The sequence below is a fragment of the Uloborus diversus genome, chromosome 10, assembly GCF_026930045.1.
Source record: "Uloborus diversus isolate 005 chromosome 10, Udiv.v.3.1, whole genome shotgun sequence".
Lineage (NCBI taxonomy): Eukaryota > Metazoa > Arthropoda > Arachnida > Araneae > Uloboridae > Uloborus > Uloborus diversus.
In genome coordinates, this window is record NC_072740.1 from 90,642,010 (window position 1) to 90,666,282 (window position 24,273).

Sequence of the window (24,273 nt, forward strand, 5' to 3'; positions counted from 1 at the left end):
GTTAAAATACAAAACTTAATAAATGTTTATGCTTCACATTGCAAACACAAAATTATAGAATGTAGGATTTAATTATACCTGGAGCCTGATGACCATTATAATAGACATCAATTTTATGAGGATGATCAGAATGAGGAACGTAAGAAACTTCAAAGGTTCCTGGTGTAAGCTCTCTCAAATTATATTTTACATCACGTCCTGAGGCTGTGATTGATACATTTAATGTGCCTCTTCCTGCTCTTGATACATCAACTGAAAATATGAATACAAGACTTCAATGTTAAAGCTAAATATTAACCTCAGTTTAAAAAGATTAATTTAAACTGCAAAAACTTAACAAAGAAAAAAAGAAAGAAAAAAGACCATAGCTATAGAAACAAAAGGAATCTTAGGCCTAAAATGAAGTTATATTTTGTCATTTCATTGACCATACTTTTCATAATTTAAATTATTTTAGGGGAAGTTTGGGCATATAATGAGATATCTAGGCAGAATGAGGTACTCCTATTTTACTAAAAGATTGAGACCAAAACCACAAGGAAAGTCATTAAAATTATTTTCTAAGCTATAAGACACAAAGGGAGGTATTTGTCTTTGATTTGGAAGTGTGCTACAGGGCAATTCAATACTTCTTGCAATATTGCTCTGGTTTTCGAAACAGATATGGTAATGTCCACTTAAAGTAAGCAACTATTGCTAACTATTATACCATAATGTGTACATAGTTTTAAAAAAAGTTATGAAACTATTTGGTTATGCTTTTATATCTTTATATATAAAAGTTGTTATATGTGACTATCTATCTATATGTCATCACTACTCCTGGGGAACGACAGAAAACTGAGCATCAAACCAGGTATAGATATACTCCCAATTTTCTTGGCTATATGTTTAGCTATAAGGCATAGCTGTGCGACTTTAATTAGCAAATATATTAATTAAAAACAATTAAAACCCTAATTTTTTTCTCCTGACGGTTCCTCTTTGGAAAAATTTTCCCTGGAACTCTTTCCTCATAATATTCTCGGTCATTCTGGCAAGCGGCCAAGTGTAAGTCACTCACAGAGCAAAGGTTTTTCTTTTACTCTCTTTTTTTCTGATTAAAGAGGAAGTTATTGAATAGTTCAGAATCGAATGGATTCCAGAGTTGCGCTGCAAAAAAAATTTAATATACTGTTTATTAATTTATGTATCAATGCAGGCGATGTGATTTTTGATGCAATAATTTTGTCACCTTTTCCTTTGAAAGAATAATTTACGTACCAAAAACGTCATTTAAATTTCTTTCGCTAAGCGAAGCCAAAGGAAGTACATTGCCATTCAGAAGAAGAGTTATACACCAACCCACCAGAGGCATATTATATGAGCAGCTGTAGGGGCAAGGTCAAGGCCAGTGTCGCAGGAGGCCAGTACAATATTAATTTCTTATTATTCAATGGAAGTTTCATGCTAACCTGCCACCACAGCATAGAAGAGCTACCTCATTCTGCAGCATCATGTTTATTGTTATATTACAGACTCTGAATAACTTTTCTTGATTGTTTAATACGGTTCAAAACAACAAAAATGATGATCCTACAAAATCTACAACAGGCATTATTGCATGTAGACTGAGACAGTGGATATAATGTCAGAAGTTTTAAATGGGCCAAAACTCTTGGGTTGATATCAAAAGTAAGGATGACAATCAGTCTAAGTTTGTATTTTGTTAGTTCTTTTAAAAAGACTATCACAATACTACTCTGTAGTTGGATTTTTACTTTTTGCTGTTTTGAAATTACAAGTATTTGTTTTAACTTTTAACTTAATCCTAGTTTTGAGTTTTGTCCCATTCATATATAAAGTTACGTAAATAAGATTTCCTGCACATAATTCTATTTTAGTACACTTTATACAAAATAATTTTTTTGGTCATAAAATAACTGCATCTTCAATAATAGGCACCTTAAAAGAGTTTGTCCTGTTCTGCACCAAGATGTCTACTAAATGTAGAAAAATGAAACCAGAAGCAATTTTTGGGAAAACACATGTCTGTTATTTGGAAGTGAAAAAAAAAAAAAAGCTTCACTTTTTGGCTCTGTGGCTTGTTATACATTTCATCTACATTTCATGCGATTTGGGAATACCATGCAAGTAAAAAATCTTCTTTGGCTGTGAACCACTCACTGAGCCATTTTTTCGCATCTTTGTACATACCAAAGTGCTGTTCAGCAAGTACGTGACCCTTCAATGAAAACAAGGGATAATGGGGAAAAGCTAAGTCTGGTGAGTAAGCTGTGTGGGGTAAAACTTCCCAGCTGATTGTTTCCAGTGTGTTACAAATTTGTTTTGCTGTATGTGATGGAACATAGAGCATGAGAAAAATGACTTCGTGCAACCTCCTTATAAAAGGCCACACTCCACTTTTCCCCACTAAACACAGAACATAATATTTCTGCCGAATTCACTAAATTTGAGACAGTGAAACCATCATTCACACTAAGCTTTGAGAAGCATTTGATGCACTTTTGCAGCATTTTTCTTCAAATGATAACACGAAATAAATGCTGTCCACAAACCCTAGTTAAAGGCACTAAATATGACATGTTAAAGGTTATAGAAAAATATACCGGTGCATGGAACTTGGTTGCTGTGTGTCGAAAATCTTCAAGAGCTGATAGAGGGAGTGATGGTGCTGCCAGAAGCAGTCTTACAGTCCCTAAACTGAGGGCTAGCACCATCTATAGGAAAATTCTGGTTTCATATTTCTACACCTGGTATACTATTGTATATACGAGGTCTGTCCAATAAATACACAAATTGAAGCCATAAAAACTTCTTTTTGCAAAATTTAGTCTATATCAATTTTGCGTCTCCATTCATTGCTATGCACTTATCCAATCTTTTTTTTCCTACTGTTTCAAGCACCCTTGGAAGTCAGAGTTAGTTAGGCTTTTTAGTTTTCTTGTCGTTTCTGTTATTTCGTGCCCAAATCTTCCCAGTGATGTCCCCTCATCACATTTTTCCATTTTGGGAATAGGAAAAAGTGGCAGGGGGAGATACCTGGCAAATATGGAGGATGATTAAGGATGGTAATTGAATTTTTTGCCAGAAACAGGCAAAAAATTAATGCTGAATGTGCAGGTGCACTGTCATGGTGGAAGATCCATAAATTGTCTTAAGTCGAATATGATTGCACAGAACGCCAGCGATCTCTCAAACACTGATTGATTCATTGCTCCGTGATATGGTCAATTTCCGTTTTCGAAAAACAGTGAAAGCAAGGACAATAGAAACTAACATAACTAGCACCATACATACAGTTCGGCAATCCGCCGAGCACTGACGGCTCATCGGGTCTTGGGCAACTAGCGCCACCAGTTGGCGGGACTATAGTCCACGTCATGGCTGCTAGCTTGCACAAGTTCTCTTATTTATTGGGCAGACATCATATGTGTAAACATCTAAGGCAAATGATATAAAACCAAGTGCTTCTGCAATTTAAAAAAATATAAACATCTAAACTCATAAATAGAAAATCAATGTAATTGATGCTACTAAACTTGCCTTTAAAGATTTGTTCTCTTCCTATAATACCATCTTCAACATCAACAACTTTCACTCTGCTTGGATCACATATCTCTACAAGGAAAGGTTTACTTGAGATCATATTGCCTTGATGCAGTACTTCAACTTTATATGTTCCAATTTCATGAGGTTGATATTCAACTCGATGTACTCCATGCTTCATATTCACAACAGACATTGGAATAGCCGTACCATTAGGTCCTAAAATTTGAAGAAATAGAAAAAGGTTATAATTCCAAACAAGAAATGATCGTAAAAGATGCAACTTTAAAAATAAGAGGATAAAAAAAGGATAAAAAAATAGTAAATTTCAATAAAATAAAAGTCAACATTTTAAAGCATTTGATGCACAAAAACAGCAAGTACAAAGAATTAATATAATGGATCTTTCCAAAAGTTGATAACTTAAGCTTTGAGTTCCATAATAATTTTCGATAAGGATTACAATATTTCAAACAGAAAGGAACACACATTTTATAAGTATATTTCTTTCAGTAAAACGTGTCAGAAACCCTATTGAGCATTTTAATATGAAGATTTAATTTCTTTTCTTAAAATTAGAAAACTTGGAATTTAACAGGTTTCTGAAATAAAGTATTCAAATCATACAATCTGAGAAAAATTGTGCCACAAAGTTAGTTTTAGTATACATTAAAGTAGGCTCACTTAGTTTTTGGAAAAACTTTTGCTTACCTATTGTTATGTCTACTATCTGGCTTCCAATTAATGCAAGCAAGCAACATTTTTGTAGAGTTCATTATTGCTGATTCCTCTTTATTGGATATAAAGAGTATTTTTTTCATTTCAATGATTTATTATTTCTTTCATGAAACATATTGAATATTTATAAAATGATTAGGTTAGAATTTTTTTTATTTACCTACACACAAAGAGTAATCAGAGATAGGTTTAACATGGCAAAACGTGGCACAAATACAAATCAATGAAAAGTTGCATTCTTGAATGAAAATATGTTGCTGCTATGTTGTGGCATGTTTACATTAGCAAAGTGATTAGTAAAAGGTTTGCGATTCAAGGAAAATCCTGAACATTTAAACCAAAAGATGTTATGGCTGGATTAAAAGCTTGGACTGCATGCAAGGAATTCACAAAAAAAAAAAAAAAAAAAGAAACACAGAAAAGACAAGAATTAAATATAAATGCCATAAAACTTTCAGTTTCTTATTAGTTTCTACGCGAATGAATTGATACTAGGGTAAATGACTAGTTATGGGCAGGTTTTTCTGGTGACATCTATATCAAGTTTAAATCATACTGCCAAGAATATCATCAGTTGATTCTCAAAACAACTTCGCTCAAGACCCCCCTCCCCCCCCACACACTTTTTCTCCAAACATGAATTTTTATCTACTATGTTATTTTTATGTTTCTCAGCAATTTTCTTTGCATTTAAGTGTTTCTGAAAGGTTTCTTTCTTAAGAACTTGACATTGTTGTTTCTAAACAAATTGTAGTTTTGTTGGTACATACTCATTCCTTAGCTTTTTTTCTATGATATAGTTATATTTTTGGTACTAAGATATTTAGTCAAGTTCAAGTACCTAAGTATTTCAGTTATAGGCAATTGAGACCATAATTGTTTTATTTATTTATGCATTTATTTTTTTGGCCATTCTTACCCAACATTATTATTTAGAATTGATGATAAAACAAGCTAAATTTAGCAGATGATAAATAAAAAATACAGTAGATGAGTAGTTCTATTTATTTTGTTTATTTTTGTTGTTCTTGTGCAGAGGTTTCAAAAGTGATTCTTCAGTTATCCATTTCTGCTCAAATTGGTAAGTTGAAATTTGATTATATTGTAAAAAAAAAATGTGTTTTATTATTGCTGAATATTGTTTTGGGTATTTTTGGAAAATAATTGAATTCAGCTAGCAATACCATTACTAGTGTTTAGTATTCTCATAAATAAGTGAGTGTGACCATAACTTGTCAAACCAATATATTTCAATTCATGTCAAAAAATATGTATAAATCATAGTTGAAAATTAATGAAAATTTCACAGCTATAAAAGTGCAATTTCTAAATTATAACATGGTGAGAATTAGTTATTTCCATGAATTAGAACATCACAGTTCAAAAACAATCCAAATTTAAAAAAAAAAAAAAAAAACTCTTAACCATGCTCATGGAAAAAAAGAAGAAAAAAAATTCCCTATAAAACTTAAAAAATAAATAACTACAAAATAATTGTCAATTATTATGCAACACATGTCATTTGTATAAATAATTTTAGTTTTAGAACAAAAAAAAATAATAAGAAACAAAGTGCTAAAAGCAAATTTGGGTTATTTTTATGTATATTTTTACTCTTGTAAACACAAGACAACTTAGTATCATTTTAGTACTTTTTCATGGTAATGTTTGACATGTTGCAATTTAATTATTTGATAGATTGAACCTTTCTAAAATTTGACAGTGAAACACCTACCAATTTAATTCTTGACCACAATTTTGCAAAATTTTACTTACAACTTCATTTCATGAACATCAAGTTGTTTTAAAGGAGTAAGAAATATTAAAATCATTAATTTGAGTCATAGATGATATATGTGTGTATAGATTTGACTGTAGAAATATGTGCACAAATTCGTCATTAAGATTTACCTGTAAGTTTAACTTGAATGTCCCCCTCAATACCATTTGTTTCAATATCAAATATATTCATCGAGCCAACAAGCCCTTGTTTCAGACCTTCTCCATTTGCCGTCACCGAATGCTGTCCTTTAGCAAATTGATTGACTTCAATTTTAAATGGACTGCCTATAAGATGTATTTTAATTATGTCAATGTAACTATTCTGAGCAATATGAACAAAAAAAATCTTTTTCAAACTATTATACAATAGGGTAACACCATCCTTTTATAAATTCAATTTTCCATCAAACAGATGGAAAATAAAAAAAGGAAGAATCATAAAAAAAAAACACTTAAACAATCATGCAAAAATTGAAAAAAGAAAAAACGAAAATACATTCAAGCAATTAATTAAAAAAAGAAAAAATACGGTAAGCGAAAGGCATTTGAGCAATATAGATTATTTATGCATGATGCATTTCATTAATATAAACACAAAAAAGTCTTCCCATAAATTTTTAATATACTCCATGTTAAAATAATTTTAAAACTGAAACTTGTGAAAATTTTTTCACAATTTAGGCAGTTTAGGTAAAATAATTTTGAAAGCTATTTAGAATAATAGGAAGTGCAAGTAAAACAAGTGTGTGCTAATACAGAGTATGACTAGGCAGCATAAATAAAAGTACACATAAAATCAATTAAAGAAGTTTCATCTTTTTAATCACTTTTCTTTAATCATATCATATTTCAGTAATAAGTTCTGAACTTTGTTTACACAACTGCTAATAAGAAAATACTTTTGGGTAGAGCTTGAGGATTTACAGCAAAGAATATACATATAAGTGTCTATTAACTTCGCTTTTTTATTTCGGATAATTTAAAGGATCAAAATTTTACAATTTTTCATCATTTTCATTAAAAAGATTCATCTTTGAAAACCAGAATAAAAAAAATAAAATCAAGGTATTTGATAAAAGTACATTCTATGCAATTAGAAATGAATATTAATTATAATGTATGATTGTGTTTATTGATCCAGAGACACATTCTATTTTAGGGTTAGTATGAATCGTTCTTTAATCACTTTTGGAGAAAAATTGAAATTAGAAACTGAATGATCTATTAATAAGCTTGGAAATATCTCTCAAAAAGCAATTGCTTCCAAATTAATCCTTTATGAGAGTAATAGGATGCTTCTTCTGTTCAAAATAAAATAAGTATTACTAAGAGTACACTAAGAGTACAATTAAGCTAATAGCATAATTTACTGGAAACATAGAATTTTACATATATATGCTCTTTGTTATTCTAAGATTGCATTTTTAGAAATATTCCACATAGGTACTAATATTGAAAATTTTTGTCTCTTAAAATGTCTCAAATAACAGAAGTAGTTTTGAGAAAATCTGAACGTACAACATAATTATCAAATAATGCACTAACCTGGGACATCTTCTTCATTAAAAGTAATATTAACATAATGTGACACTTTATCTTGTGGAACAAAAGTGACATCATATAATCCTCTGCTCCTCATTGAAACTTCAGCTCGAACTGAAGATTTGCGAGTAGTAACAACAAGTTCTAGTGTTCCTTCACCAGCTTGTGAGGCATCAACTATATATATAATATTTTACATTGTGGTTTCATTCTAAGATAACAGCAATAACAAAATAGTAACTAAAATGTAACATTCCTACCTTGGAATGTGCATGGCTTCCCAACAGCTCCTGGAACTAATTTGAAAACTTTCACTTTGGAGACATCATAAACATTACATGTAAATGGACTTCCAGGTAAAGGAACATCATCTAATGTAACTAAAACTTGATGAGGACCTTAAAAAACGAAGTTTATTTTAATGAACAAATACAGTAAGAAATATACATAAGCACAAGTAAACCCAAATCAAATTTTTGATAGTGTGCTGGTTGCGACAAAAACACCTTTTCCATTCCTATGCCAACAGTAAGTGGCATGTGCAAACAAGATTTGCTTTGCTGGAACATATGCTATATTTTTATAGGTTTTGTTTTACAGCAAAATATAGCGAAAATCTCTATACTAAGGGTTATTGATCTTCATTGGGGACTAATAAACTGACTAAGAACCAGCCTAGCTGGGTCCAGAGCCTGTTGCTGGTTGTCACATTCGTATTTGTATATAACAGGTAATAGCAGCAATATATGCGTCAAGAGGGAAAATTTTATAAACTTCTGTTATTGAAAGCTGAAGAAAAACTTTCATTTTTTCAGCTTCTTTATGGAAGCTTCATACCTAAATGCATACTTTTTCTTCCTCAATCTTCTCAGAATGAATTTTAAATGAAATATGTGGTTAATAAAAATAGCTCTCAGCTAAGTGTCAGCTAATAAATAAACATTTGAAACAGAAATGCATCTTTTTTTTTCCCAACATCAACTGGACAATGATGTTGGCTTTTGGAGTGTTATATGGTTCCAAGCTCATATACATCATACTAAACATTCCTATTTACTTGCTTGCATTATCTCCCTCCAAATCATTAGAAGAATGTATTTATTGGGAACAAAATCCTTGTGGACCTAAATGCCCCGAAGAACAAAATCACCTGAGATGAGATAAAAATCCTTCTAAAATCAACCTCCTGAAAATTTAAATGGCGCATTCAGCCCAACAGCCCCCCTCTCCTTATGGGCACCTCTCCTCCCTCTACTTTGTGACTTGTTCCAGATTTTTAGCTTCATACAGATAATGCCAAGCTAAATGAGACTAACCACGTTAAATGCTTTTTCAGGGTTGCCACTCCATTCCGGGCAAAAAACTCCCTGCATTTTCCCTGTATGAATCTGCAACATTATAAACAAGCAAACCCTGACTTTTAAAAAAGAACATTAATATCCCGATAGCTCATCGCAGGGGAAAAAACAAATAAATTAAAATAATAGGAAATAAAGAATTTATTTTAATTGAAATAATAGCATGGCAGTTGAATCAATTAAACTTTTTATTTGAAGAAAAAAGACCTCTGTTTACCATTCATTACTGGAAAAAGAAAATATTATATTATTTTATATAGAAAAAAATGTGAAAGTAAGCAGAACAATAAATATTGATCACTAATTTCAGGCTCTCTAAATTAAATTAGCATACAATTCAAGCTTCATGTCAAATAAAACAATTAATAATTTTTGCTTTTATGATAGACATTTCAATAGTTACTTAAAAAAAAAAACACTACAGTTACCATTTTTTATTTTGTTTACGACTTTTTTGGTAGTTTGGGCATTGATTTTTACAACTTCAAGAAAAAAATTATAAAATTCCCTGTATTTTCCTTGTTTCTTCGGGTTTCCCTGTGGCATGGCAACCCTGTTTTGTACAACAATGGACAAGAAATCACACTTTTTATGAGCACATTAATTATATTTTAAAGAACTTTAGCAGATTTATTCTTTATCATTGTATTGCTTGGTGTACAGTCAGACTTGAATGGCTTAAATTCCAAATTGCCATACAAATCTTGAAAAATAAATTTAAAAATACATTTGTTCCCATTATCAAAACAAGTAATTCAGTTTATTAGAAATTTTAAAGCCAGTTGCTTTAATATGCTTTTTATTATTGTTTTAGATAGGATCCAAATTTGGTATTTAAAACACTTACCAACTTCCTGTGGGCTGAAACTAACATCAAATGTTGTGCTTGATGTCTTGTTGACATTCACAGGAACATTTTTGATGGTTGGACCTGGTGCAAACAAAATTACATAAACTAGTAATTTTTTTCTCTTTGACAAACATGAATTAAATAAGCAACTTACGTTCATTTAGGAAATTGTAAAACAAATGCTGATAACTAACCAGTAACTGCTACTTTACATTCACCATTTTCAAATCCTCTTGTATCAACAGTAAAGTGAGCTCCTTGAGAAAGAGATGTCATTCGTAAAGATGAACCAGTCACCACAGATTGGCTGCTGTCTGTAACCTTTACATAATACGGGCTACCTATTAAGTACAATTAATGTAAATACATACTTATTAAAAAGGTGGGAAAAAAGCAAATAGTTCAAACTCTGTATAAAAATATAAACATGGAAAGTACTGAGTTAAAAATAAAGCCTATATACCTGGAACAGGCTCCCCATTGAATTTGACACTTAAAGTATGAGTTTGTGCTTCTGTTGGCTTGAAATTAACCCTAAATCTTGCATTGCCTTCAGACTGAACATAATTTGGGACATTTCTTCCTCCCACTGAAACAATAATTTCTAAATTTCCTGCACCAGCTTGACTAGCATCAACTAGAAAAAGAAAAAAAAAGAAAAAGAATAAGAATCAATAATATAATAACATAAAACAAAAAAAGTTATCTCCAGCACCATGCCCTGGAACAGGTAGGTTAGTTCTAATCCATTTATCAATTGCCAATGAATATCAGGAACTCGCTTAAAACGTTTTATCCAGGGCTGTGGAGTCGGAGTTAGAGTCATAGTTGGATGAATTTTGAAGTAAATAAGTTTTTATTAAATAAAATATTTATGTACAATTCAGCATTTTGTAAAAAGTGGAAAAGGGAGCACACCATCTTTCTATAGTGCTTAATACTAATTTTTACTCTATCAAACAGCACTAAATATTAAGTAAAGTAAAATAGGAATTTTATATCAAGCAATTAGACGATTACCTTTTTTTTTTTGCTGTTTTGTACAGAAACAATATTCTGTTATGTGAAGTGACAAATTGATCTAACTGGAATCTTTTCCTCTGGATGCTTAGCATTACCTGCCTTCTTGACTAATCTTTTAGCAATGAATTTTTGGACCATAATTTCATTAAGCTGCATAGACGTGAGGGAATTCTAAAATTCTTTTATGATATTCAAGATTGGAAAAATAGAGGAGAAGACTATCAATGCATTAACTCTGAAATCATACTTAAAGTATATAAAAGAAAATAGTTCAACTGTTCATTCTTTTTTCAATGGGAGGGGTTTTCCCCTTAAAACTTTCACCTTTGGCATGGCCTTGAGTACTGCTATTTAAAAAATTTATAGGTAACAAAAATTAACTGATAAAAAGTCGAATTCTTAAATAGCAGTTTTACTTTATTCTAGTTTCTATTAGATTGAGAAATAAATAATGCTTAAACTTACTGCTAAAATAAATAGGCTTTCCAACAACACCAGAACCAATATCAGTAACTTTAACTCGAGATGAATCATATACTTTAACTAGATACGGACTTGAAGCAACCGGCTGACCCTCTACACGCACATCCACAGCATGATCTCCTAAAATGTGAAACATTATATTTTGATTCACAGTAACTATACCAAAAACCTTGAACAAAATAAATTGTGGAAAATAAAAGAAGACTTTCAAATATTTCATACCGACTTCAACTGGAGTATATTCTACTCTGTATCCACTGTGATAATTTCCATGAATGTAGCACTTAATGGGTGCCTGGTTAGGACCTAAATCAAAATAATATACAAATGTAAATATTTCTTAAAAATATTGAATCGCTTAGCTGAAATCATATGACACATTTAAGATTTCAATGGATAAGAGAACTATTACAATGACAATTAAGGCCGTTCAAACAGTTCAGTATACCTTTTACTTTACTTATAACAAGCATTACAGATGGTTTCTAGTTTCATACTAGATAGTAGATTTAAAGCACAACTACTCCAAATCTAAATAAGGTAGAAAACAAATTCATATGAATAACAAGAAGTTTTGGTAGTTTTTTTGGATTCTATTAGAAAATAACAGAAAAATTGAGCTATAGAAAATATTAATAAAATAACTAAGTTCTTTTTTAAAATAAAATCTAACAGAATGCTTCTAATATTCATTTTAAGTTACTTAATAACAACATAAAACTGAATACATGCTTGTTAAGTGCTGCTCGAACATGCTTGCAATAGATTCAAGCAAAACACATTTTCTTCATTTAAGAAAAAAAAAATTATTGAGTGATTCCTGTTTTGATATGGTAGTAGTTATGACAATGCAAGTTTAGAAATCAGTAAAATTTTTATTTAGTATGTTCTGTGGAAGCATATCAGATGTTTACATCGCAGATTTATTAAATAAATCTCTCTACTGAAAATACTAACTTAAAATTTATAACAAATATCTGTAATTCCCTAGCAAATATAAAATTCAAAGTAATTATACATACCAATAACAGAACAGTGAACTTCACCTACATCTACTCCACCAGTATCAACTACAAATGACACAGGACAATTCACAGGAACTCTTTCCAGACCATCACCTTTTACTCTAATTTTTGAAGAATCAGTGATATGACATTCAAATGGGCTTCCTTCAGTTCAAAAGAAGAAATATTTTTACCTCTTAGTGATTTGAAAGTTGAGCTCAAGCATTTTGAATAAAATATCAGAAAGCATTTTGAATAAATAAAATGTCTTGCTAAGAATTTTCATTCAGGAGTTGTCCATAAATGATATCACATTTTAAGTCGTTCGTGAAATTGAGATGGTACATGACAAGGGGGAGGAATAGGGGTAACAAGAGGAGCTGCATCAAATTATGGTTGAAAGAAAAACATTTGTATAACAAAATTTCAGGACCATATTCAAGGGATGGGTTTTTTTAAGAGTTCAAACTTTCTCCAAGTTTTTCCAAAAGCATTCGAAACATTGCTTTTCATCATTCATTTTTGTTTCCAAAAAAAAAAAAAAAAAGATTGCTACTATTTTATTTCTTTACATATTTTTCAAATTTTATTTAAAAAGCAAAATCTTAAAACATTGAAAAATTTTACAATCTCAGTGTTGTTTCTGCAGTCTGCATCATTTACTTATTTATCTGCAGTTATTGCAAACATTTTTTACAAAACAAGCGTTTTAATTCAGATTTAAAAAAAAAACATCGATATTCTTTACACATTTGAAAGGGCTAGATTCCACATTTAACATATTTTATTACTGTCAAAAATTATAAATTTAAAAGGCATTATTTAAAATATGTGCATATGAGTACATGCATCTATTCTTTTGAGTGATTAAAAACACATCAATTGAAACAAGAAAATTTGTACAAGAAAATTGTGTATCAGATTTTTTTCTTCAGTAAATAGATACATTATCTATTACGTTTGCTTAAAAAAGTAACAAAAATTGGACTATATGAGTAGAATTAAATTTAATCGATCATATATAATTCATGGAAAATGAATTTGGTAAAATCCTCCCTGAAACCAGTCTAATTATGGCCCTGTAAATGTATATGTATGCATGACATGTGACAAGGGAAGGGCATAAGATGAAATGTGACAATCTGTGACAAAAGGGCGGGGAAGGGTATTAAATAAGTTTGAAAAAGTGTGACTTACTTTATGGATAGCTCCTAACTTCAGCAGTAAAATATTTTGTTACAAAAGAAAAGAAAACATGTGTCTGATTTGAAAGCTTGTGAACATAAATCATATGTGCTTGACCATATGCAAGTGTTTATATAGCTCTATATTTTTTGCAGCAAATAATAACTGTCGTATATTTGTCGTATTTAGACACACATATTAAAAGAAATATGTTTTATTACATGTTAACATGGAACATGAAGAGATGCCTACGTACTACAATTTTTTTCATTACTCTAAAGCATAAACACAGAAAAACGAAACGAATTGAGTTGTCTTGTTTCTAGCCCTACCAGCAGTTATTCTTTCTTCGTCTCAAGGCCGAGATCAATCTTCACAATAACTACAATTGTTCCTGTTTTTAATAGAAACTGAAAAACAAAATAAAGGCTTTCTGAACATTAGCAGAGTTTTAAGAATTAAAAGTTATTTTATTCCAAGGCGAGTTACAAAGCTGCATAAACTAAATATTCTTTTTCTTTAAAATCTGAAAATTTCAAGCAAATGTCTTTCGATTCTTTTCAGCAGCTAGTTATTTATTTATATTTGAATTAATATTGATTTTAGTGAGAAAGAAATATATTAAAAGGTCATATGAAAGTTTTATAGTCTGTGAACTAATACGGCTGATTCTTTATAATGCACATCAATTTGCATTTCTAAGGAATTAACTGAACTAGTAATAATTTTATCATCAAGAACATTTTGTCACGAAAATAATAGTAAAATTTCTTTTTTTCCCCCAACAAAGATGAATTTTTGAATAAATAAATCTTGAAAAATTAAAATAAATGTAACTTACACCACAAATGTGAATGACATATGGTTTAACTACATTATATCAGTGGCGGGGATTCAGGGAAGGGGCAAGGGGGGGCGACTGCCCCCGCAGTTTTCGTCATCCACAATTGTCTTAACGTTAAGATTTTATTTTCAAAACATGCTGGGAGAGATTACCTGAACTTCACCAAATATAATTTGAAATTTCAGTTTTAAAGCTTCAATTTTGAAAATTTTCCAGGAGAAAATCTCCGAGCACACTCTCTGTCCTTTAAAATTCAAGGATGACCTAAATTTGCATTATAAAGACACCAGTTTGAGAGTAAAAAATCAGGTAAAGAATCCCCCTAGATAGCGTAAAACTGCGTTTTTAAGACTCCAGTTTAGAAAGAAAAAAAATCTGGAGATCTTTTTCTGAAGTCCCCAAAGGAAGTTCAAAACTAAGTTCTTAGGATTTCATTAATTCAAAAAAAAAAAAAAAAAAAAAAAATTGGATAACCTCAGAACTCTTTTGTGCCTCCTTCAGTCAATAAAAGGAAAGTCTGAAGGAACGTTTTAAAAGATGTTTTAAACATTGCAAAATTTCTGGGAGCGAACCCTAAACCCCTTGCTCTAAGTTTGCTAAAGATGGTTTTAATTTGCGTCATTAACACATCATTTTAAGATTTTTTTTCACGGGAAGTGCCTCCCTTAGTCTAACATTACCAAAGACAGTCCAAACTTCTTCCATTTTTTTTTATTATTATTAGTAATTAGACTTTATTTTAAAAAAAACATGGGGACAACCCTGGAAATTCCTTTCTGTTCCTCAAACGTTGACAAAACTCTATACTAAAATGGCGTTTTGAAAACTACAATTCCAAAACATTTACGCAAGAGAACATCAGAAGCCCCCTCCCCAGTCACACAAGAAAGTCTAAAATAGTCTTCAACTTCCTAAAAAAAATTTGCCCCCTCATTTATAAGCCCCACTCGCCACCTCTGCATTATATAAATTGTATTTGGAAGGGGGTATGGGGAATTATTCAACTATAAAAAAGGGTATCAAGCCAAAAAAAGGCATCATTTAAACAAATAACAAATATTTTAAGTAAACAACTCAAAGGAGCCTACCTGGTACATATTCTCCATTGAATCTAAGATCTATAATATGCCGTTTTGCTTCTAAAGGAGTAAAGGAAATTGCATATTGTGTTGGGCTTTGAGCTTGTGGAACAGTAGCAACTTGTCCTTTATTAACAGTTACTTCCAAATTACCAGGCCCAGCATTTGAGGTTTCCACTGTGAAAAAAAGTTATGATTATGAAATGATACAATAAATTATTCAATGTTCATAATCACATTTTAATTAAAAACTAAGTACCTATAAATGTCACAGGCTTTCCTATAGTGCCTTTAGGTATATCTTTTACTTTGATTTGCTTAACATCATAAACTTTAGTGACAAATGGACTTTCACCAACTGGATTTCCATTCAACAGAACATGTATGAAATATTCACCTTGAAAGATAAATAAGTATTTCTTACAGATGTTTTGTTTTACAAAATATTTTAAAGTAAAAATCTTTATTGTCAATTTATCTTTAATGCCATATCTTAAAAAAACCACATACAATTTTCTTATTTGAAGAGAAACAACCGAAAATACATACCAGTTTTCGCTGGTGTAAATTCCACCTTTACAGAGTTATCACTTAAATCTTTCATTTTAAATGGCACTGCAGTTCCATCAGCTCCTACATTCATAATAATGAAATAATATTGAATGCAACAATAAGACAATTTCAGAAAATATTTTACCTAGCTTGCAGAGTAATTAAATAAATAGCACTGGTTATGAAAACAACAAAGGTTAAAAATACTGTACCTAAAATTTCAACAGAAACATTCTGATCCTCCGTGCAAACCCCAAATATCACAAAACTTGCACTCTTATTAACTGCAGAAGCAACAAGACATGAACCAGAAACTGACACTTTATTGAAAGAATCTGCTAATTTCACTTTAAAAGGACTCCCTAGATAAAATTAATGAATAGTTAATAATTATAAAATAAGTAAAAAATAATCATTTTTTTTGAAAAACATTACAATGAATAAAGGAAAAGGCACAGCTTGAACAAACCATCAGCTATACTTTATGGAACAAAAAAAGAAAAAAGATAAAGGAAATAAAAATTAACATTAAAAAACATTTAAATTTAAAAAAAATTTGTAGAAACGTTATTTTTAGCCACAATGCAGAAGAAAAATCGGTGTATACAAATATCTAACAGTAAGTTTTTTTGTTTTTTTTTGTTGAATTAATTATTTTTTTTCTAAAAGTAAATTAGAAAATATTCCATACAAAAACTATAGGTCATAAGAAAAAAAAACATTTATTTCACACACACACACAAAAGGAACGTTTCAATTAGTTTCAAATTAAGAATTTAATTGTAGATAGGTGAAAAAATCTTATGCTGTGAAATCAGACAGGAAATTACAAAATAGTGATATTCAAATTTTTAAAAATGTCTGAAGTATGCTGGAAGAAAATTTATATCAAATTCAAAAATTACAGCTATAAGATACTTCTTCAGTTTTAAAAACAGTGACTACAATACAATATGCAAATGCTAAGAAAATATTATAAACATTTTGCTATTAGTTTGGTAAGAATTTATATATATCAAATATATTCTGACTGATACAGATGAAACCGGCTGCATTTCACTTGTATGCTAACACAAAACCTTCCATCTTCATTCAACTTACAAGAAGACGCAAGTCGATCTTGAATTTGAAGCCACAACTAAAGCCAGCTAAATGCCTTCGTGTCACTTATTTTTACAACACCACTTGAAACTTCAACTATTTTTGTTCATTAACTTGGAAAATATTTCATGCTTATTGTACGGATAAACATAAATGTTATTTAATGATTCAAAAAATAAATAAATAAATATCTCACCCTAATACAAAAACAGTACAAAAATGCATAGAAGTAAAATTTGTCAATCCTTAAAAAAAAATTCTGCCCTAGATAAGAGCTTATTCTGCCTTATTAGAACTTCAACACTGTTGATAGATTTGAAACTTTTGTTTAAAACAATTTGTTAAACAAAATAGTAAACAATAAGAGACATTCTTCTGACTTTCTAGAGATGCTTCTGACTACTAAGACAGAAATAATTCTCTAAATCAGAGCTTTCCAAACTTTGGTCCATTGACCTCTTGGGGGTTCGCCAAGCCTTCCTAGGGGGTCCACCACAAGTTTTGGGGAAAAATGTTTTAAACATGTGAAATGACATTTTAATATTCGAAAACCAAAATGTTCATCTTTGAAGTATGGAGTTATTCTTTGAGCACTACATCCCGAAATACAATACTGTTAGAACATGCGTCCGTCCACCACATTGCAAATTCCCAGAACACATAGGAAACACGTTTGGAAGACTTTCATTCAGATAATGCGTTGGAGTTACCTGAATGTGCACTAAAATGTGTTCCGAATTTGCTCCTTTACAAAAAAAAATCGAAACATTGCTTTCTTTCATACAAATATAATTTCCACCTCTTTCTTTAACCACTACTCAGTAGAATATCTTATCATGATTCTAACAGAAATTTCATTTAATAAATTGCTGTCGGTTGAAGTCGAGAATGCGGGAGAAAAGAGAGGCCCTCCCTGGTCAAAGATCGTCCATTGCTGCCGACAACTGACAGCTACATCACGATATTGCAGTAAAATTAACAGCAAAAACTATTGGTATAATCAAAGAAGTGATCCATAAGTACTGTAAAATGTGTACCAAAAACTGTGCTACAATGTGTTCTAAAAGAAGAGGCATGTCAGTGTTCAAAAAATGATCTCAAATACATTCCCAAGACATAAAAACGTGTGCTGAGCCTAATAAAAGACCTGGAAAGTGTTGACTCAGAAATTTTTTGAGAGCAGTTTAAAAAAGTGTGCTTCAAAGTGTCCCAGATAAGAGACAAGTGTCAGAGTTCAAAAACTGCTCAAAAAGTATCAGAAGATTACTCTGCAGAACTAAATACCGAAGCTGTCTAGATTCTGAACCTGATATTTGACTCTAGCAATCAAAAATTAAACCCAACATATGTAGTAAAATTGGGCCAACTAAATCACACACACAATTTCACTTTTCCCATTCATTCGATATTCAATTTTGAATTTCCATTATTTTGTTAAAAATTTATTTCTGTTTGATCAATTTGATTTTTGTACTTCAGATTTAAAATAAAGTTATGAAGTGCAAACTACCTAACAAGGGTTCGTCCACAAATGATGTTATGCTTTGAAGGGGAGGGGACTTACCCTTACAAAAATGGTTGATAGAGCCTTATAGAGTTCTACAGAAAGTTATATAGAAGTCTATAAGAAAGTTTCTATAGAAATTATTTCTGTACAATTCTATAGGTATCCATATAAAACTTGGGAATAAAGTTTCTATAGAAAATTTCTTCTATAAAATTCTACAGAAACTGCTATAGAATTTGACCATAAAATTTCTACAGATAATTAATGCTATAAAATTCTATAGAATTTAATCATAAAATTTCTCTTGCTGTAGAATTCTGTAAAAAATGAGAATTCGTTCATTTTATTTACAGTTATAGCTTTCATTAGTGTTTATATAATACTTCCAGTTCGGAAAGGTTAAAAAAAGGTTATCAATTTCATTTTAAGAATAATTATTTTAAAAATTAATTATTTGTTAAGGTCATTTTTTTATTACAAGGGTGGATTGTAGTATGGTCTTTAATAATATTATTGTTGCATTTTGTCATAGTTCAAAGAAAAAAGTCAAATGTCATTAATAAATAAAAATAATATACTCAAAAGTAAAAAACAATTTATTATTAAAAATGTTTGAAGTATTTATAGTAATAATAAAACTTCTAAACATTAAAATTAATTTTAAGTGTGTGAGGAATCATGACTTTTTTTCATTGTTTAGTAATAAAATAATCGAAATTCCAAGATGCAGTCTCTGTATTTTGTTGCGAGAGCTTGCTGGCAATATTTTATCTCTTTGTGTATGAGCCATATGTTTCTCCCTTTTTGCCCTAATATGGAATCGTCCGTTTTCCAAGTGCGATCATCACAAAGCGTTGTGCTGAAAATGGCCAAACATATCGCCAAATTCGTTGGAAAGTATGTATTAATTTTGTGTTGTTTTGTTGGATTTGATTGTATTGAACCAAATGGGCATGAATATATTTAGAAATAGTACTAATAAAACAAAATTTGAGTTTATAATCCAGAATAAACTTCATTATGCATCGAAAATAGCACTTAATTTTAGTAAATAAATAAAGCTCATGACTGAGTAATGACATTAATTTACTAGTGGTTTTTGCATTATTAATGCATGTGTAAGTCGCAAAAACCAAAACGTTGCATGTGTTAACTTTTTTTTTGTACTGATAGGGGTTCTAATATTTAATTAGCACTCCCAAATGGTAAGCTATTGCCCATTTTTATGTAATATCTCTAAGAATAATGGGTAATTTTTGGAATAAAGATAAGTAATTTTTTTTTAGGCGTAATTTGTTTTTTTTTTCAAACATACATTGACTATGTAAAGCATTGTTATTGTGTTTTATGAGGCTCTTAAGATCTATAGAGGCTCTATAAGAAATACCTGTATGGAGTTTTATAGAATTATGGCCCAAATTTCTATAGAACACTTCTATGGAATTCTATAAAAAAACTCTATAGTATTCTATCAGAGTATATAGAATTCTATAGATTTAATTTTATAGAAATCTATAGAGATTTTTACTACACAATTCTATAGAAAACGGCCTATAGAAAATTGGGCCATAATTCTATAAGACTCTATATAGGTATTTCTATAGAATTTTTTAAATAGAATTCTATAGACCATTTTCATAAGGGTAGGTAATTGTTTTAGTTTATAATAAGGGAAGAGAGAGGGTAACAAGGACATCACACATTTTTATAATAATATGCTTATGAAAAATAGCATGACATGTAACAAGGGGAAGAGAGGGGGTATGGTGCAGTGTGACACTTTGTGACAAATAAGGGAGGGGGTCAAGTATGTTGAAAAAAAGTGAAATCATTTATGGACAGCAACTAAGAACTTTTTTTTAAGGGGTCTGCACTAAATATTGGTCTACGAAAGGGGTCCGGTGGCTATAAAGTTTGGGAAGCCCTGCTCTAAATTGATGTAGCAAACTTTCATTAAATTATTTTTTTATAGATTATTTTCCAAATTTGAATTAATTATCTATGCAAGCTAAACACTGATTTTCAAGTGATAAATTGAAGCATAACAAAAGTGTATCTATTTTGATTTTAAACTAAAAATTTTATCAAAAAAATGTTGTCAAGTTTCATTTGCTTTCAGATCAGGTTTGATATAACTTGGTTATAAAATGAAAATTAAAACTGATTTATACATAAGTGTTTAGTAAAATGCGTATATATATAAGCGTTTAGTAAAATGCCTAACAAGTAGTAACAAATATATGCAAATGAAGAACAATATATACCTGGCACAGACTCTTTATTAAAAGATATGCTGATGAAATGGTCGACAGGTTCAGAAGGCACAAAAGAAACCGCAAATTTTGCACTCCCTAAGGGATGAACTTGTGTTGGAATATTGCGCCCTTGTCCACTCACCGTGATTTCCAAATTACCTTCACCAGCATGACTAGCATCAACTACATATTAAAATTATAAAAAAAGAAATTAATTTTAAACAAAATTTCAGCGAATACATTACTTTTTTTCTGATAAACAGGAGACATTTCATAAAAATTTTAATCATTTAAAATTGCTGGTAGTTCAGATCCCAAAATATCTTTGAAAGGATGCAAAAATTTTTTACAAAGTATAAATAAAAATGATCAAAAGAAAAAAATGAAAATGATTATTGAGTACTGCAGTATCTGAATGGCAAACTCAAATTGTCAGTATATGCTTGTAATGATTAAGATGTTCAAGAAAAAAATCTATTTTTTATTAAGTATAAATTCTAGTTTAAAGAGCAGGTAGTGAAGACTATATGTGTATATGATTTTAGGAACATAAATATAAACATCAAATTTGTAAAGGAAATGTCATGAGATCCTTTTAGAAAAGTGAAAAAGCTCATTACATTCTCATATAAATGCTAATAGAAAATCAACTGTATTTGCTTCTCTCAATAAGCATAAGTAAAACAATAATCCTAAAAAAAAAAATATTGAATGCAAATTAAAGACCAATATGAATGACAAAAGTTTCAGAGAAAAGGATTGGAGAGAAATATCAGAGTATTATCACCAATTTACAAAATAATTTAACATACGCCAAATTTTTTAAAATTGTTTGAGAGTTTTAAGAGAATTCAGCTAGATTTCAACATCAACTCTCTCCTTTAAAAAGAAATCGTTATTACAAGAGCTTAAGTAAGTATTTTAGAATCTTGAAGTGAGTGTGATGTAAACTATATTTCTGCATTACTATTGAAGTAATTAGTATGCATCTACTGCTAGGACTTTCACTGTTGGTGCACATAACAAAGTTATGGGAAGGGGACAAGCTTTTGCAAATAGAAAGTGCAATGGCGATGTGTTGAGAACGGTTTCAACATTAACCGGTCTTGTTTCATTTAACACATTAGCTAAAAAAGTGACCTCCTTTTCTGTTTCTGTTTGCAAGATGAAATATTTATTTTAAACACGTACAAAATAAAAAAAAAATGCTATCAGCAGTGGCAGCGTTAACATTTTGGGAGTCCTTCTGAAAAAACACTTGAAGAGACCTTCTTTGAAATATAATGCTAAATTTCTGATCCCCTGATGGCAGAACCTTAAGGTGTGGGATCTTCCCGAGCAAACTTTGCAGGTAATCCCACCCAGATGGGCTACAAGAAAAAAATATTTAAATACTTTCCTGAATTTTATAAATAGTAATTTCGATTTTTTACTATCCAGGCTTCTTACAGAGTTTATTGATTTACATGTGAGCTATTTATGGAATATGAATGAGTGCAAATAATAATAATATTAAAACTAAAAACACCAATAATAAATAAATCACAAATGCAAAGTGCATAAAAATAAACAGGAAAAAACAAAAAGATCAACAGTAACAAAAAAAAGAGGAATTTACAAGAAGTATTATGACAGCACTCACCAGTAAATTGATATGTCTTTCCTAAAATACCATCATTAATTTTGCTCACTTTAACCTGTAATGCATCATAAACTTTAATTGTGTACGGAGAATTTCCATCTTTTCTTCCTCCATATTCGAAAAAAAATAAGTAAGGACCTAAAAATTGGATAAAGTTCATTTAATACTGTATGTAATATGTATATATTAATATGTGTATGAATTATTTCAAACTCTATAACTTAGTTTAACAATTACCATTATTAATTAAACATACAAACTTTTTATGATAGTGTTCATGCTTAGACTAATAACCTTTCAAGTATATACGTATATTCATGAGTGTATCACACAATTTTGTCTGAAATCAGGAAAATATTTTTTTTATGCAAAATCTAAATTTTTTTTTTAAATCACTATTTTTTTTAAAAATCAGAACAGCATTTATTTTACATTACACTTGTAAGATACAAAAAATATTCTGCACCACAAGAGCATAACACTAGGTAAATAACAAATCATATAACCCCAACAAAGATTATTGCATCACAACTCAGACACAGTACATAAACATAATTTATTTCATTCACTGCTAGCTTAACTCGGCTACATAAGTAAAACATCCAAAGTGTCTCAACACCACAATTAACAAATCATCAGACCAAGCATTTATGGAACACTGCATTTTAAAGTGGGACTGGTGAAGACAGCTGCTTTTAAGTATAGACAAAGCTGCCAACTGCTACGAAACATTCGTAGTTTCTACGAACAAAAGTCATGAGTTATGAGTTTTTTCATCCAGTAAGCTCACTTATTTTGCATTGAAAAAGGGGTTTCTTGTAACCTCAAAACACATGAAAGTAGTAATGTGCAATTTTACGTTGTTATTTCGAATTTTTACTAATTTACCTTTTCAAAAGTTGACAGCTCCGAGTCTAGACCTAATCCATATAGTACCTAATATGTAATACGAACCATCGTTATAATTCAGCGGTGGCTAACCTCTTTTTACTCGAGGATCATACCTCATATTCATATGAAACTTGTGCACCTAACCACAAGTAAATTTTAAAATGGCTTAATTTTTCATGATACAAAGGGAAAATATGTCATTAATAGTTTAAGCTTATTTTATAAATGTAAAGGTTGTATATGTTTTCTAGAAACCTAGTTCTGAGCATTTGGATCCAAATTTCATAAATTGCCGCTAATCCCCTGTATCTAGGAAAACTAAATAACTGAATACAAGAAACCAAAACTTCAGAAAAGAAAAATAAATTTCAGAGGAAAAACACAGAAAGAGCTGAATTTGGATTTTGTAAGACAGATTAACAACAGCATTTTCTTCAATTAGTAGAAAAAAAGTCATTACACATTCTTACTATCCAGTCAAAAGCGCAAAATAGTTTCATGGGGCAAAGGTCATCTTAGAAATTAAAAATAGCAAGGCACTTCTATCAAGAAAAGAGCAAATTAAGTTTAGGAAGACAATAAGGTTTGCCAAAATTTTGTTTGGTTAAAGTGTTATCAAATTATGTTGTAATCAGTGTTGTAGTAGGGGGAGAGGACACTTTCCTGAAATATTTGTTTTTTTTTTTTTTTTTACTGTAAAATTAATGTAAATGTATTGCAAATTTAATTTAAAATCAGGTTTTCTATTCTATATGCCCCCCCCCTCCCTGCCAAACTATAAGGTGGGTTCTCACAAGCTATTTTTTTTTTCAACAACAGCACTGCTTCTAATTATTTAAATTTTGATTCATAGTAGCTTCTATTCGCCTTCCTTACTTTTTACCTCCT

General features: G+C 30.3%; 1 protein-coding gene across 1 annotated transcript in view; it reads right to left on the bottom strand.

Annotated features, from left to right (window-relative positions):
• The window catches only part of LOC129231088 (filamin-A-like), a 130,143-nt gene that overhangs the window by 53,010 nt on the left and 52,860 nt on the right, over nucleotides 1-24,273 (bottom strand). The window contains exons 21-37 of the mRNA XM_054865335.1: nucleotides 22,495-22,632; nucleotides 20,862-21,035; nucleotides 16,202-16,351; nucleotides 15,987-16,070; nucleotides 15,697-15,834; nucleotides 15,447-15,614; nucleotides 12,348-12,494; nucleotides 11,548-11,631; nucleotides 11,308-11,445; nucleotides 10,283-10,456; nucleotides 10,014-10,160; nucleotides 9,817-9,900; nucleotides 7,872-8,009; nucleotides 7,615-7,788; nucleotides 6,199-6,354; nucleotides 3,577-3,768; nucleotides 79-252 (exon numbers count right to left, since the gene is read on the bottom strand). Coding sequence (XP_054721310.1) covers nucleotides 79-252; nucleotides 3,577-3,768; nucleotides 6,199-6,354; nucleotides 7,615-7,788; nucleotides 7,872-8,009; nucleotides 9,817-9,900; nucleotides 10,014-10,160; nucleotides 10,283-10,456; nucleotides 11,308-11,445; nucleotides 11,548-11,631; nucleotides 12,348-12,494; nucleotides 15,447-15,614; nucleotides 15,697-15,834; nucleotides 15,987-16,070; nucleotides 16,202-16,351; nucleotides 20,862-21,035; nucleotides 22,495-22,632 — 2,460 coding nt within the window. The remainder of the gene's footprint in view (nucleotides 1-78; nucleotides 253-3,576; nucleotides 3,769-6,198; nucleotides 6,355-7,614; nucleotides 7,789-7,871; nucleotides 8,010-9,816; nucleotides 9,901-10,013; nucleotides 10,161-10,282; nucleotides 10,457-11,307; nucleotides 11,446-11,547; nucleotides 11,632-12,347; nucleotides 12,495-15,446; nucleotides 15,615-15,696; nucleotides 15,835-15,986; nucleotides 16,071-16,201; nucleotides 16,352-20,861; nucleotides 21,036-22,494; nucleotides 22,633-24,273) is intronic.